The sequence below is a fragment of the Ascidiella aspersa genome, chromosome 1 (assembly GCF_963924565.1).
Source record: "Ascidiella aspersa chromosome 1, kaAscAspe10.2, whole genome shotgun sequence".
NCBI classification, from domain to species: Eukaryota; Metazoa; Chordata; class Ascidiacea; order Phlebobranchia; family Ascidiidae; genus Ascidiella; species Ascidiella aspersa.
Genome location: NC_139447.1, coordinates 28,461,473 through 28,476,438, shown reverse-complemented (window position 1 = coordinate 28,476,438; position 14,966 = coordinate 28,461,473). Strand labels below are relative to the sequence as shown.

The 14,966-nt window shown below is 36.5% G+C and overlaps 1 protein-coding gene across 1 annotated transcript; it reads left to right on the top strand.

The window, feature by feature from the left end:
* Nucleotides 1–9,648: 9,648 nt before the first annotated feature.
* Nucleotides 9,649–13,234, top strand: LOC146169273 (adipocyte plasma membrane-associated protein-like). The gene is made up of 7 exons (XM_083386366.1): nucleotides 9,649–9,699; nucleotides 10,080–10,168; nucleotides 10,556–10,685; nucleotides 11,157–11,277; nucleotides 11,829–12,026; nucleotides 12,421–12,571; nucleotides 13,030–13,234. Exons 1-7 carry the CDS (start codon nucleotides 9,649–9,651, stop codon nucleotides 13,232–13,234), a joined length of 945 nt encoding a protein of 314 aa, XP_083242492.1.
* The last annotated feature ends 1,732 nt before the right edge of the window (nucleotides 13,235–14,966 follow it).

Sequence of the window (14,966 nt, the reverse complement as noted above, 5' to 3'; positions counted from 1 at the left end):
TTGTACGCCATGAGCTCTGTATTTGCAAGCCTTCAGACAACGGCCGACCCGCCATCAACAATGCTTACTGCGAATGACGCAACCGCATATCACGAAATTCTTCGCCCAGGATTAAAGCGAATACCCGTTATAGCAGCCGTGCCCAGTTATGTGAAAATAGCAAACTCTGTTCTACCACCGATTTCATCAATCTCAAATGGAAACAGAAATCAATCGGAAGGTTTTACTTCTAACCAGACGGATTTTTCAGTTCAACTGATTGGCGTCCAAGCGTTCTGCAGCCAAGAGGGTGGGTTTCATTGCCAAAATAAACGTATAAGGGATTGTGAAGATTGCAGTTTGCCTTTAGCTGCTTTGTTTGCAACATTGGTTGCGGTGTTAGGTGTGGTTATTATACTTAGCAAGCTGGTATCTTTTTATCATCGGAGTCACATCTTCGCTTTTTCACCTTCTTCTGTTGAGCTGTGAGCGTTTTTACGCTATTTGCTTTCCGATGAAAAACAAGTTGCAGAATAAACGAACCATTTACGTCGGAATCGCGATTGCGTGGATATTTGGACTGCTTGATGCGTCTATACCAGGTTGGTTCATTACGAACTACTGCTTATGGTGATTATGTTATAAATTTACAATTAAAAAAAATCAATAAAACATTGCATGCTGCTGCACATATAGGTTGGTGTATAACCGTATCTAATATTCTCTTTTTTGAAACGGGACGAAAATTAATGAAACGGGACGAAAATGAAAAAAATTCGCGTAAAATAATATTTTGTATATAAAGAACAACTTTTCACTGCACACTTGAAACGAAAATTATTTATAAAAATAACTCGAAGCTTTGTATCATTATTTTTAAGCAATGTATTCTGGGATAGAATACTCCTACAACTATCAGCTGTACATCTACTACCCTGCTCCCAGCGCTCTCAGTTTCAACGAAAACTATTCCATCCTTGCCACTTTACTGGCGGTGTTCTATGCTTTTCCTTATGTATTAATGGTAAACACGAAAATCTGAGAGAGTAACATATGATAACAATATGACTGCAATTTTATGCGTTTATAGTTATATCTAGCCCACAGGAACTTTTGTAACAGTATTTGTATAATTGTTATATCAAATTTATACTGTAGACACTTTTCGTATAAACTGTAGGCTTACACCACAGACACCATAAAAAGTCCAACTGTGCTTATAAAAAATATTTTTCCTCGCATAGCACGTCACTGAGGTAAACCGTGACTTGAATTCTAGAAACAAAAATATTAGAGAAATGAGTTTTTATTTGAGTTTCAGACATTGTTGATTGTCACCACTGGCGTTTATGTGGCAATAACAGCCAGGAAGTCTAGAAAGAAACTTTCTCAAATCCAAAAGACGCAGGCCGTAAAAAGGGAGACTTCTGTATTTGTTACAGTTGTTCTTATGGTGGTTGGCTTTACGCTTGCACTGCGTAAGTAAAACTGTTGCGATTTTCTCTATGCAGTGCAAATTAGTTCCTAATGGCCATAACGCTTAAATACTGTTTTTTTTCTACAGCATGCAAAAACTAAAACCACTTTAAAATCGCTTAACTTACAGCAATTTTGCGGCTGACAATAAAATATAAAAAATATTGACAAACTATATATCATTGGTGAATAATTTATATTTGACTTAATACGGTACTGATAAAAAAAATGTTGTAATTGGAATATTGTCCGCTGAATTTAGTGCCTTACGAAAATGTTTATAATTCAATATCCTACATACTAACCTAAAAGCCAGTTTATACATCTCATACACAGTTCCTGTAATAATCGTGGTTGCATTGGTGTACACAAATCAAGTCGATATTGCAAACTCCTCGAAAGCAGTCATTGGATTTTACTTAAGCATGACGACAAGGTAATATGGAGTGCATTTTAATATGAATAAGCAGAATTCAAGTACTGAAATAACGTTTATAGGCATAGACTTTCAATGGAAAAATCTTTCTTGTAGAAAACTTATATATATAATTTCTCAGCATTACCTCAGATAAAATTGCACTCTGCCACGGCCGCTTTCCTAACTTATTTCCTTTGTCTAACAAATAGTACCAAACTTTTGGCGCTTCGCGCGATTCCTATATGTTTTTCGAGACTGTTCTTCCATTTGAAGAAATCTCTTTAACAGAACTTCGTTATCAAAGTTGTTAAAACGTAACTAATTAACTTTTGATGCATAGCATGTTCTGTCCTTCAAAGTTTAAATGAGAATAAAATAAACGGCTCCGCTCAGTTTACTATTTTTTGCCAACCTAAACGTTTTGTATGGCTCCCATGGAAATACAGCCAAGAAAAAGGTTCTCGACCCCTGGCCAAATGTATGATTGTTAGACAAAACTGCAATAGTGTGAAATCATACTTCTTTCGTTGCAGTTTGGTGAACGTAGTGATATACAGTTTAAGAGATGATGCTTTCAAAAAAGCAGCGAGAAGTTTCTTTCATTCGCCTGTTGTAAGCAAGAAAACCTACCGTCAAGTCAAGGAAAGTGGTCGACTGGAATAAGGGCAACTCAAAGCACGGCTTTATAGTTCGAGAAAAACTGTTAAAAGCAGGAATTCTTCATACCCGTCTTCCTATAAAAATATTTCTTTCAGTTCACGAGAGAATTGTTCAATTATAATTGACGCAAAAAAAAACATAAAATGCAAAAAAGTAATACAAGAAAAACTAATTGGCGTTTTCATTGCCTTTTCCGCCAGAGTTATAAAATTTCGATGCTGAGAAAATCAAGCCTTCGCAATGTTTTTTTAGCTTGTCACAATCTGCAAAGACACTTATCAAAACTTTGCTTTCTACTTAGTTTGACGCTCTAGAGCAGTGCCTCTTAACCTACAAGTCGCGACCCAATATTGGGTCGCTGTATGACTTGGTTGGGTCGCCGACTGCAGTAGTTCGCGTGATTAGATTTATTGATATTGGTTCTGAGAAAAATTTCTCCAAAATTTACGTAAATTGCGGGACAATACAATGACATGACCTGTATTTTTCAATTTCGAATTTATTAATGTTACTGTCTTATTTCTTCTTTGTTCACTTTAAACGTGCGAAAAGTTCAGCGAAGGTAACTCTGCCGCCTATAAGCTTCGCTGTAATATTTACGGCTAGTATTTATCGAGAAAAAAGGCGCTGCGGAATAAAGTTGTGAAATACTGCTCTAAAGTTTAGCCCTAGGCGAAAATCACGTTATACATAAGCCGAAAGAAATATGGGGTTTAGATCTCTGACCAGTAAGAAAAACGTTGTCCCCACCAAGTTAAAAAAATTCCGTTTTTCGGTAAGCTTTTGCCAAAAAGCATTCAAAATTTGACAAAAAAGTTAAATGTTGCTGACAGTATTTCTCAAGGGTTTTTCTAAAGGTAAAATCTTTTTGTGGTGTTTGCTATACGAGAGTAATGCTTAATGGTGTTGTGTTCTGCGTTTTACAAAACGCCAAACCAATTTTGTTACGTACTGTTAAACTACAGTGCATTGAAAATGTTTTTCTTAAGGGTAATATTAACAACATCAGTGAATTTTAACATTAAACAATATATTCTGCTTTTCTAACAAACTTATTTCTTAACCGGTAGGGCCTCTCACAAATGGAGAGGTAAAGGTAAAACATTAAATTGACGAAAATAAACTTATGTTATCCATAAAAAGAACTTAATTAAATAATTTAACACTAATAAATTAATAGTTTCAGCAACAATTAAAATAATATTATAACAATAATAACGTTAAATGTAAAACTTGTCGAATTACGCGGGTTTTTATAAAACTGGGGTAATTCCTAAACAAGTTTTCGACATTTAAATAGTGTTCAATTTCCGAGAATATTTAAATATATTGATGGTTTTTAGCCATTTACCGATTAACATAGAGTTATCGTTCAGTTTTGTTGACGATTTACTACACGGCCAATGTAGCGAGGGAAATGTTTCAACGGTGCATTGCATTTCCCGGAAATTACCCCCATTAGTTGGAGGAACATTGGTTACGCTCTGTAAACATAAATCCTGGATTAATGTGAGTAAAGGTTTTAGGAACAACTGAACAAAGCATGCATACAGTAGAACAAAGCATTAAATGTGCTTTATCAGAGCTATTTGTATAATTAGATTTAGTTTTTTTAGCCATATCGCCTTATTGCAACCTATAGATCTACTTTTTAGGCAAGATATTTTATCTATATGACAAGCTCTATTTCACGTACTGGAAAATGCTTTTTTAGAGTTCTGAGTTTAGTCCGAGGTTTGTTTTGATATAACAAGCTACCTGGGAGTATCAACGATTGCTGTGGATTAGCAAGTTGGCCAAACGCATTAAACTTTATTGTGAAGTTTGTATAGGAATGTACAGTAGACAGAACAAGCCTATAAAAAAGAGCTTGGATTTTGTTATACCCGATGTTTAGTATAAAAACTGATACGTTGTATGTTTACATAAAAAGTTTGTGACCTTTACTTTAAATATAATAGTAAATATTTCTGTACGTGGAAATTAAGTAATTAATTTTTGTGCATATATCACTTGTATTTGCGCAGTAGGCCTATGCACCATCTGTACGAATATAACTCTAGTTATGGGATAGGCTACTCGGCGACATTCTGGAAATTAAGCTACATATGCATTCTGGCAGTTGCATTTGGGTTGTTTTATGTTTAGTGCCATATTTGATAAAATATCTTTGATAATTTACAATGAGTAATTCGAGCGCCAATTCAACTACTCCACTCAGGACACCATTTTTAAGTGTTGCAACAACGACAGCTTCTATTGACATTACGCCAAAAGTTAGACCGCCAAGTAACATAGGCGTTCAACCCAGTTATGTCAAGAAACCCGTATTTTACAAAACAACAAGAGGTCCTGATCTACAAACAGAAACATTTCTATCGATTACAGCGAAATACAATGATTCGATTGCTGCTGATTCGTCTTTGTTAAATGATTCTTTTGCCACAAGCACATCGGCAGGTGTGTCAACCAACACTTTTTCGGTTCAACTGATTGGTGTACAGGTGTTCTGCGAGCCTGCAGCGGAGATGAATTGTCAGAATGCAAGCTTGTCAAATTGTGAAGATTGTAGCTTCCCTTTAGCCGGTCTTTTTGCAACTTTCGTGACAATTCTCGGCGTCTTGATAATAGCTAGCAACCTATTGGTGATTTGGTCGGTTTTTAAGAAGAAGGAGATAACCAACTATGATGTTGCGAAGGTTTCCCTGGCAGTTTCAGCTCTTACCACAGGTTCGTTAACGTCATTGCAAAAACACTTTATTTACTGAAAACTAGTAGGCTACTTACCGAAACTGCATATATGCATTAGGAAACAGCATATTTATTGCCTTTAAAGTTTTAAACAAATCCTCCATCGTTGTACTACATTATAATTTATTAGGTATATAGAAGATCAAATAAAAATAAAAAAATCATTTTTAGCTTACATTAAATAAACTTTTCTTTTTGCAAGATTAAATCATTTTTCCATCACTAATTTCACTTACTAAAGTACGCTATTTCCTACTTTATTTTCGTGTATCTTATCAGCCACTTCAATTGTAATATCTTTCGACGTTTAACAACGTTGAATATACTCCATACTTTCGCAGGGTAACCCCCAAACCATCCACTCAACAAAATACTAAAGCGGTCTATAATTCTATAAGTTTATGAGCTCCGACAATAAATATTTTTAATTCATTGGTTTAACAATATTTTGATTGGAGCATTATTTGTTGGGATTGGGTTGGGTACCCTGTTCTTAAAGTTATCAACAGACCAATGCAGTTATTTTTAAGGAATATCCATATTTGCAATTGTGCTTCCCAACTTTGCCTGGAGCATCAATTCGACGAGACCGGAGATCGCAGTCAAAGTCGAAGAATCCATAAACTCACCTGGTGCCATAACTGCCGGTATCTTTTTCATTATCGGAGTCACATCGTCGCTTTTCCACCTTCTTCTGTTAAGTTGTGAGCGTTTTTACGCTGTTCGCTTTCCGATGAAATACAAGATGCAAAACAAACGAACCATCTACGTCGGAATCGTGATCGCTTGGATTTTTGGACTGCTTGATGCATATATACCAGGTTGGTTCATTGCGAATTACTGCTTATACCAAGTTTATTTGTACATTTGCTTGTATGTGTCCTTACCACTGGGTCATATATAATAGTGCAGGTTAAAGAATCCACTTGCTATCCTCTTCCGGACATTGTGTCTCTGCTACAAGTGGAACGTGAAAGCAATGCTTTTACATGTTATTTTTGCCCAATAGTATTTTTTTAATAATCGTGGGAACATTGTCCCGATCGAAAGGGCTATGGTAAGTCAAGTCAGATCAAGTCAATTTTTTGAAAACGTGACTTGAGGTGCAAACTGACAAAATTATAGCATAAAAAATCTATTTCTATATAATAGAAAAGATAAGCATTTTATGCAGAAATTATTGGAATGCACATTTATATTGTAAAATATTATTTCAAGCTGAACTGTAACAACAAAAAAGTCGTTTGTTTTTCGAAGACCAAGAGTAAAATTATAGTATTAATACAGTTGCTCCCAAACTGTGGACCACGGCCCAGTACTAGGCAACCAAGACATTTTCAATGTTCAATGGGCCACAGAGCCATTTGAACAGATTCTACTGTTTTGTTATAATGTAGATATTATGTGCTTTTATATTTTTGTTACAGCGATGTATTCAGGGATGGAATACTCTTATCAATATCAGCTGTACCTCTACTACCCTGCTCCCAGTGCCTTTGGCCCAAACGAAAACTATTCAGTTCTTGCCACATTTATGGCGGTGTTCTACGCCTTACCTTATGCCTTGACGGTAAGACTAATCTTGAATACTTCCGAAAAAAGTGTCTTTAAGATGGTTGCTATTAGCCTAAAAAAGTAACATTAAAAAAATAATAATTTAAAAAAAGCTAACGTACAGTTTTGTTCTACTGAGACAGTTAGGTTTAGCCAAGCAGTTATGCAATAATTCCCCCCAACTCGGCAAACGGGTCATATACAGTACACTGTACGTCAACTTTATCATTGACATATGATATTTTGTATTTTAGACAGTATTAACAGCCTCGACAGGGGTTTACATCGTAAAAAATTTGAGAGGGTCGAGAAAGAAACTTTCTAGTTCCACAAAGTCCCAAGGGTTGAAAAGGGAAATGTCTATATTTGTGACAGTTCTTCTCATGGTGGTTGGATTCACAATAGCTCTGCGTAAGATACTTGTAGAGAACTCTCAATCTTATATTATCTTACATACAAAATAGAAACGATATGGACAACAGGCTAAATTACATCTGGTTTAATATTAAAAAATATAAGGTAATTGCTTATCAAATAAATATTGGATTTATTTAGTGACACTATACATTTCAAACGACAAAGTTTGGTCATTACCTCTAATTTTTTAAATTAAAAATAAATACATCATATAGCAAACAATTTAATTGACAAGAAATGTTTCAGCACTATACTCTTAGTTGCTTAACTGCATTTCAGTTCCTCTTTTGATTGCGCTGGGCTTGGTTTACGCGAATCAAGTTGACGTTGCAAACTCCTCCAAGGCTTATATCATCGGTATTTATTTTAGTATGACAACAAGGTACCAGGAATTTTTTATTATTTGTCAGATCGTTAATTGAAACTGAACAACCAATTCAGCAGTGCATAATATTATTATTTGTCGTTGCAGCTTGGTGAACGTTGTAATCTACAGTTTACGAGATGACGCTTTTAAAAAGGCGGCGAGAAATTTGATTTTGCCTTGTCTCAAACAAGAAACCTCAACAACAAGCTATGTTAGCTCTTCGTCGAGCAACAAGACAACTCATAGCACAGTATAAACAGGAAGACTATTTGCATATTATTTTATTCAGTGATACTTACCGGACCTTAAAATAAACCGTTTTAATTAAAAATATAATTGCTTAAGCCTTAGGTAAACAAATGTCTGTGTCAACTGTACATTACTCTCCAATGGATTTTTTTCTGTTCTTAAGTTGCCAATAAGTTGCAGTTGTATTGTTTTTACATTTATGCTGTTTGAAAACTAGTAATGCACAAGAGCAACGCTGGTTGTCACAGACACGCGATTATTGTTTCTATGATTTGAGTTGGGTCAACTGAATATTCCGCGACAAAAAAAGTAGAACCATAGAAAAATAGCACAATGAATAGATTTTCTGCCGAACTTAACATGTATGTAACTGGAACTGGAAAGAAAAGTTTAGAGGTAAATGTAATGAAAGATAAACACACAATCACACATATGTGTTCGACAACTGTGATCTACTGCAGGCCTAAACTGAATTTGTTTGGGGGCAGATGTAGGTGACTGCTATGATTTGAATCCGAGTTCGTTTGTTAAAGGTTGATTGAAGGTTGCTTGAAGGTTGCGTGTTCTAACAGTTTAGCCACGGCAAAGTATTAAACGGATCTCAGTCTATTGAGAACATCCGAACGGCAATCAACTTACAGGAATAGCTTAAAGTCCATGGTACAGTACTAACACAGTCCAGCATAATAAAGTTTGTCCATTACATTATTTTAGTTGAGTGGGTTGTCCAGACCAGATTCAGTTACGATTTACTGATTCCGTTAAGATGCCGTCTCGTTAGGCTTTAGTACACATCGCCTGGCCATAAAGGCATTTAGCAGAGGCGTGTTAACGGGTAACGACTCCGTGTTACTTTTTTTTATACACTGTCAAATGTTTAACGGGGACAGGTCTGCGGTTTGGTCACGACAATAAGTTTGTTATGAAACACTAAGTTTGAATAATACCGACAAATAACATTACGTACCCTACGTACCCTACACTACCCCTTGTGAATCTATATTTTGACCAACGATTACGGCTAACGTACACCGAAAGCCATCGCAGGCTCACCGAATCGGTCGAACAATGGTGCAAGCGAGGCAGGCTAGAAAACATCTAAACTGCAGCGAGATTTCGAACATTTCATCGACAGATTTAATTAGTATGCAATGGCTTTCGGTGTACTGAGGTAAATATAACGGATAACTTACCCTAACCTATGTGAAGAGGCAATTTTTCAGTAACCGGCATCTTTAGAAAGAATACCATATTTCCGACGGCTAAATGTTTTCGTGTAGGTTTCTATAAATGCTAATGCAAACGTACCGGTACTGCAAAGTAATTGATACCTGTTTTTTGCAAGTATTATTTGCGTTCATAGACCAACATTCGTGTTGTACAATAGCGATATTATTTTTGCGTGTTGTGCGACGGAATCAATTTTTTTATTGCGTTTACTGTTTATCTTGGAATTAAAGCGAAGCTGTTACTGGTGGCAATACTTATGTTTGGTACATTTTAGGAATAAGTGAACCGAGTTACTTTTGGGGCGTCAAAAACAACTATAACGATATATTTAAGATATTAATCAAAAATTTGCGATGGAAATTTTTTTAGAACGTACAATAATTGCCAGTTAGCGTTACCAACAATTTTGAAACACAAAAACATACTTAAGATTGTAACGTGCAAATGGTAAAGTGACGTTAATTATCATTAGACAGGCCTTATGTCGCCTTTGTGGCTCTCCTGCTGAATCGGAAAAGTAAATGGTTAGTTGAACATTAACAGAAAAATGTTGGACGACATGATGCTTTCAGACGGCCCGGCAGAAAAGCTGCTTCCGGCATGCCTGCAATGCAGCCGACCGAATTAAATGAAGTCACTTCAGACTCTCTGTATACAGAATTTGTTTAGTAAATGCTGAACCAGAAAACATAGAGTGACACCAAAACGTAAAGCTCTTTAGAATAGATAATGGTAGTTATATCGGCTATATTGCTGATGCAAGTGCAGGACAAGAAAAATAACCTTTTTGAGATAATCGTATACATTGCTTGATAGACACAATTTATAATGGACGTCAGACAGAGGAAACGTTAAAGTAGGAAACCTGCACAAACTTCACCAGAAAATAAACCTGTTAATTCCAGCCGACTTTTGAAACCTTTGTGCAAAGCGACAGTTCTCTTGTTGCTGCTATTGTCCACCTATTATTACGTAAAGTCGCCGATTGTAGCCTCAAGCATAAACGTGGAAATATCATCGCTAACTGGGATATTTGAAGTTAATGAGAAGCTGGCCAACGGCAAAAAGTAAGTTTTTTAACGCGTTTATTAGTTGGAGAAAAAAATAGTTTCTGATTAACCCCTTCCATCGATTAATGACCCATTAAACTCATAACTGCCTGTTTTACTATACTGTTAAGGCAAACAGCCGTTTAACAGAAACGCCTTATCCACCCGGTTTGCAAGCCGCGTGGCTTTGCGGTAACATAGCTAGCACATATTCCATTTGCGTGCAGTCCTAACAACAAAAAGTTACTTTGTCCCACCAAGAATTAAGATCTGTTACGAAATTGTTTGCAAAGCTGCAGCCATACAGAAAATATTAAATCTATTTTGTTTTCTAAGCGCGCCAGACTATCTACGTTAGGCTGTAAACCCCGTGTAGATAAATTGATGAAACGTTTGTGTTACAAGGATATATCTGGACGGACCGGAATGCTTTGCGGAAGACGAGCATGGGAATCTGTACACGGGGCTCAACGACGGAAGGGTGGTTAAAATTCCTGAGTCGAGATTGAACGGGGAAAATAGCCATATCGAAACTGTAATCGACGGGATATTTCCAGACCAGAAAAAAACTTCGAAAGCGGTGTCGCATGGCAGGCCTTTAGGTGGATTTTTTGCATATTTAAAATTGTTTGACCATTCTTAGTATTGTGGTATAACATTTTCTAAAAAATTTTGTCCACGTATATGTTTATTTCGCATTTTTTTTTTTTTTTTTTTGCAAACTTTTTGTGCTGTCTATAGCTACAAGTTACTAAGTGGGTGTTTAGAAAAGCGCTTTCCGCCGTTGGTTTTTTAGACATTTGTGGGGCTTTATGTACAGGTTTATAATTAAACAGCTTAAAATATTCCTTGCACTTCGATCATGGTGTGTTTAAGATGTAACATGGTTTCCGTTTGCGGGATTCGTTTGCGGGGACGGACGCTTTTCGTGATGGACGCGTACTATGGGTTTTATTCACTGGACCTCGATTCACGTCAAACCACTTTCCTGGTGACACCGAGTCAGGCCGACCCGCCCATGCAAATGCCGGATGACCTCGATATAACCAGGGACGGGACGGTAGCTTACTTCAGCGACTTTTCAGCAAAGTATCCTCTCGACCAAATGCACTACGGATTAATCGAAGGTTAGTGGTTGTTTTTCAGGATTTAAAAGTATAAGTCGCGATTTTTTTTTGCGCCAGGATTTACTTTTCTCGAAATATCTAAACGTTTCGGAGAAAACCCTCTAGGTTGAACAGTGTTAAACAAAATGTTCATCGTTGTCTTGTTTGGCACACGTTTGCTGAAGTAATAAGCATTTCAAGGATTTTGTTTTTCGTTTTATTTGCCAAGTACAATTACTAGTTTACTATTAATAGAACAATTATAGTGTAAAATAAAATTAAAGTTAGCCTTACTGAAAAATCTTAGTTTACATTTATCGAAAGTTAATCTTTGATGCGCAACAGGGTGATAAACTTTCTTATACTTTGATAGGCTGAATTTCATTACCGCCGTAGCGACACACCGAACCCAAAAATTTTCTACTGATACGTTCTTCATTTTTTCTTAACATAGGATGCATTTGTCAAATAAACAAATAGGTATTTTATTTTAAACAAATAAATATCAAATATGTACCACAAAATGCGAACGTTATTGAACCTTAAATGCATATTCATAAAACACGTTTCAGGCGATTTCACCGGCCGTGTGTTTCGTTACACGTTCGCCACCAAGAAGCTGGAAATGGTGGTGACGGGCCTTTGTAGTGCCAACGGCGTACAACTCTCTTCGGACGAAAATACCATCTTAGTTGTCGAAAACATGCTTTACCGAGTGAAGATGTTCGACACGAACACGTGGAAGCTATTGAAAACGATTAAAGTTCCAAGTAAGCAGTGCAAAATAAGGAAAATTGTGGTATTCTTAAATATTGTCCTTTGTCAAAATAGCCCCTTTGCTTCGAAGGCCAAACACCAGTTGGCTTTCGAGGACACAATACAGGCGGAATTGAAAAGCGTTTCCGATCCGTCAGCGAAGCACATTCATTCCATTTGTTGACGCATGTGCCCGACATATCTTTGTGTTTTTACTCGCAAACACTCACAATGTTCATTTAAATATGCTTACTATAAAATCGTTTAAAATTCTTGGTAATTTAAACGCCTTTCATCAATGTTGATTACGATAATTTTTGTGTCGATGCAGGACTACTTTTTTTACGTGGTGTAGTTATATTTTTAACATACCTGACTCTATAACCAAACGTGATAAAATGCGCGCAGTGTTGCCTGATTACGTACGACGCACCAGCAGGGGTACGTACTGGGTTACCGGAGGAAGTGTGCCGTCTCCAACGATGGCCCACTGGTTTTGGAGACTGGGACCTCTTCGTCAGATACTGGCAGGAATATTCAACGACCACTATTATATGAAGTATTACTTCTTTTAAAGTAGGTTTTTTAACCAGGGGTGTAAAGTTTACTTTGGTGGTTGGTTTTGTAAGCAAGAAAGTTTCAAACTTTGAATAATACGCCAAAGTATTAACCACATGCGTACCTATAAACAACCTATAGAAAGATTTAGTAGGAAAATTATGCTGTGGCGCTATTGAAAGTGACGTATGTTGTTCTTAAACATGGCAACGACATAACGTGGGAATAAGTATCGTTTGACGTTCAGCATAAAAAATGTATGAAATGGTTATCAGTATTCGTAAAACACTTAACATCCCGGGAAACAAGTTTGTTTAAAAGTGCAGTTTTGCTCTAACTGTTACCCAAACAAAAAAACGTCTTTTCAACCAAAACAGAAAAACGCCTCTTATTTTAAATGCGTCGTGTAATTTATCCATAAACCAGGGTACATTATAAATAAGTTACTTTCTTTAAAAGCTTGTTGGCGTGGAGCCACGATGCAACTCATAACATCGCCGTGGAGTTGGACGCAAACGGCAAAGTACTTCGAGCCTTGCATGACCCGAAAGGAACCAGCATTTCTTTCGAGTTCTCACACGTTCACGAACTGAAAGACGGGCGTTTGGTGCTTGGGGCCTATTACGCACCCAACCTTGCAATTATAGCAAAACCGTCTGGTTAGTATAGCAACTGTTTGCTCGTCTGCTTGTGCTGTTTGGAGCCGGCTGCCTTTAAGTGGTTGTGTAAATCGACCTGCTGTATTCATGCGGTTAAAATTCCGTTTAATCGCACTTTACTTTGAGCTCACTACAGGGTCACGCCGGTCTGCAAGCATTAACAGTACACGCACGTTATGATGTGTTCACAACAGACCCCTTATTTATTACCGAATACGCCATGTAAGAATTACTGTTGCGACACCAACTATACTAATTGAATAAACCATCGTTCCAATCGATGTAAAAACGTTTACTCCTACGGTTCGAAAGTGATCTAATCTGCGTTTATAATTTTCTTTACTCCTTTTTTTCATTAACTTGGAAGTTGAAAAAAAGTTTTCCGACTTATTTTGAAGACCAAAAACGTTATGCTGGGTCGCTTACCACAACTGTACGGCTACCCGCTTTTGGAGTTTAATCAAATAATGAATTTATTGATTACCGTTATCCGTTTTGTTTTACCTTCTATCATGGCTTTTTCCTGTAACCGAAGCGTCATGGAACTGCGCGTAAACCAAAGTTTATATATATTTGTGTTTTTCGGTAGCCTATAGGTTAAGTAAAAAAGTTTAAAAACAAAACATCAGGCTATCAGAAGAAAACTATCTAATGTTTCTCATTAGACTTAACCTATACTGATTCCGTATGTTTTTGACCTTTTTATGAATTTTATTATTATTTTGCTTTGTATATTATGTATTTTAGTTTACTTATAGGAACTGACGATGTCAGTATAGGCAAAATATATATATTCCTTTTAAAAAAATGTCTGATCATGATTTTACTCTGATTTTTAAACTTTGAGTTTTATTGTTCACTGAATTTAGGTTTTGCAATATGCCCAAGTCGTTGGCAACACAGGGTTTGTATTTTTAAAATGAATAACTTGCCATCTCATAACTATGTGCTGTGCCTCATTTTTTTCGAATATTACCTTATCCTTGTGAGATAAGTTGACAAATTATATTAAACCGAATAAAAACATTTGTGTTTTACTTGACGCTTTCGCTACAAACAACCTGAATGCATTTCTGTGCAAGTTTATCAATTTACAACGGGTTTGGACTTAACATAGGCGCAATACCATTAGCTTTAAAGTTTTGTGGCGCAGAGGCAAGATACAATCTACTCGGGATTTAAAAGTTTAGGAGAATTTATTTTAGTGACCTTTAATGAGTAAGCTCACTTTTTAACACACGAGCTCATAACGTATCGCGGGGCTTTTTTTTTGAATCCCCTGTTATGTGATTGCCATTATAAACTCAAAATATCAACTGAACGCTCTGATGATTTCGACATCTGGTACTTAGGCCATCATGGAGGCATTGCACCATGGTAAGAGTATGCTTTTGGGCTATTCAGTATCGTAAATCTTACTTGTTGTACATTGAATTTATGATGAATTGATGATTTAAGCAGATGGAAGCAATCCCATCCGTCCCATTGATGTTGTCACTTTTGTAAATAAAAGTTAGCTTTATTTAGCTTTTGCTTTGTATAGCGGTCCGCGAAAAAACAGATTTACAAATAATGGTCCGTGGTCCAAAAAAAGAAATTTGGGAAACCCTGCTTTAGGCCGTATATCGTCACGTTCTCCAAGCTGAGACAAAGCACAATTAATGTAAATTACCTTTCAGTGACCACCATGCTTTAAAATCATCCTAAGATCCCTTAAACTGTAACCTGAATTTTGTA

Coding starts and splice junctions, on each gene's coding strand:
- LOC146169273 (XM_083386366.1), top strand. CDS start 9,649: ATGTTGGACGACATGATGCTTTCAGACGGCCCGGCAGAAAAGCTGCTT. Junction 9,700..10,079: donor CGGCAGAAAAGCTGCTTCCG/GCATGCCTGCAA, acceptor TATTACGTAAAG/TCGCCGATTGTAGCCTCAAG. Junction 12,572..13,029: donor AACGACCACTATTATATGAA/GTATTACTTCTT, acceptor TTTCTTTAAAAG/CTTGTTGGCGTGGAGCCACG.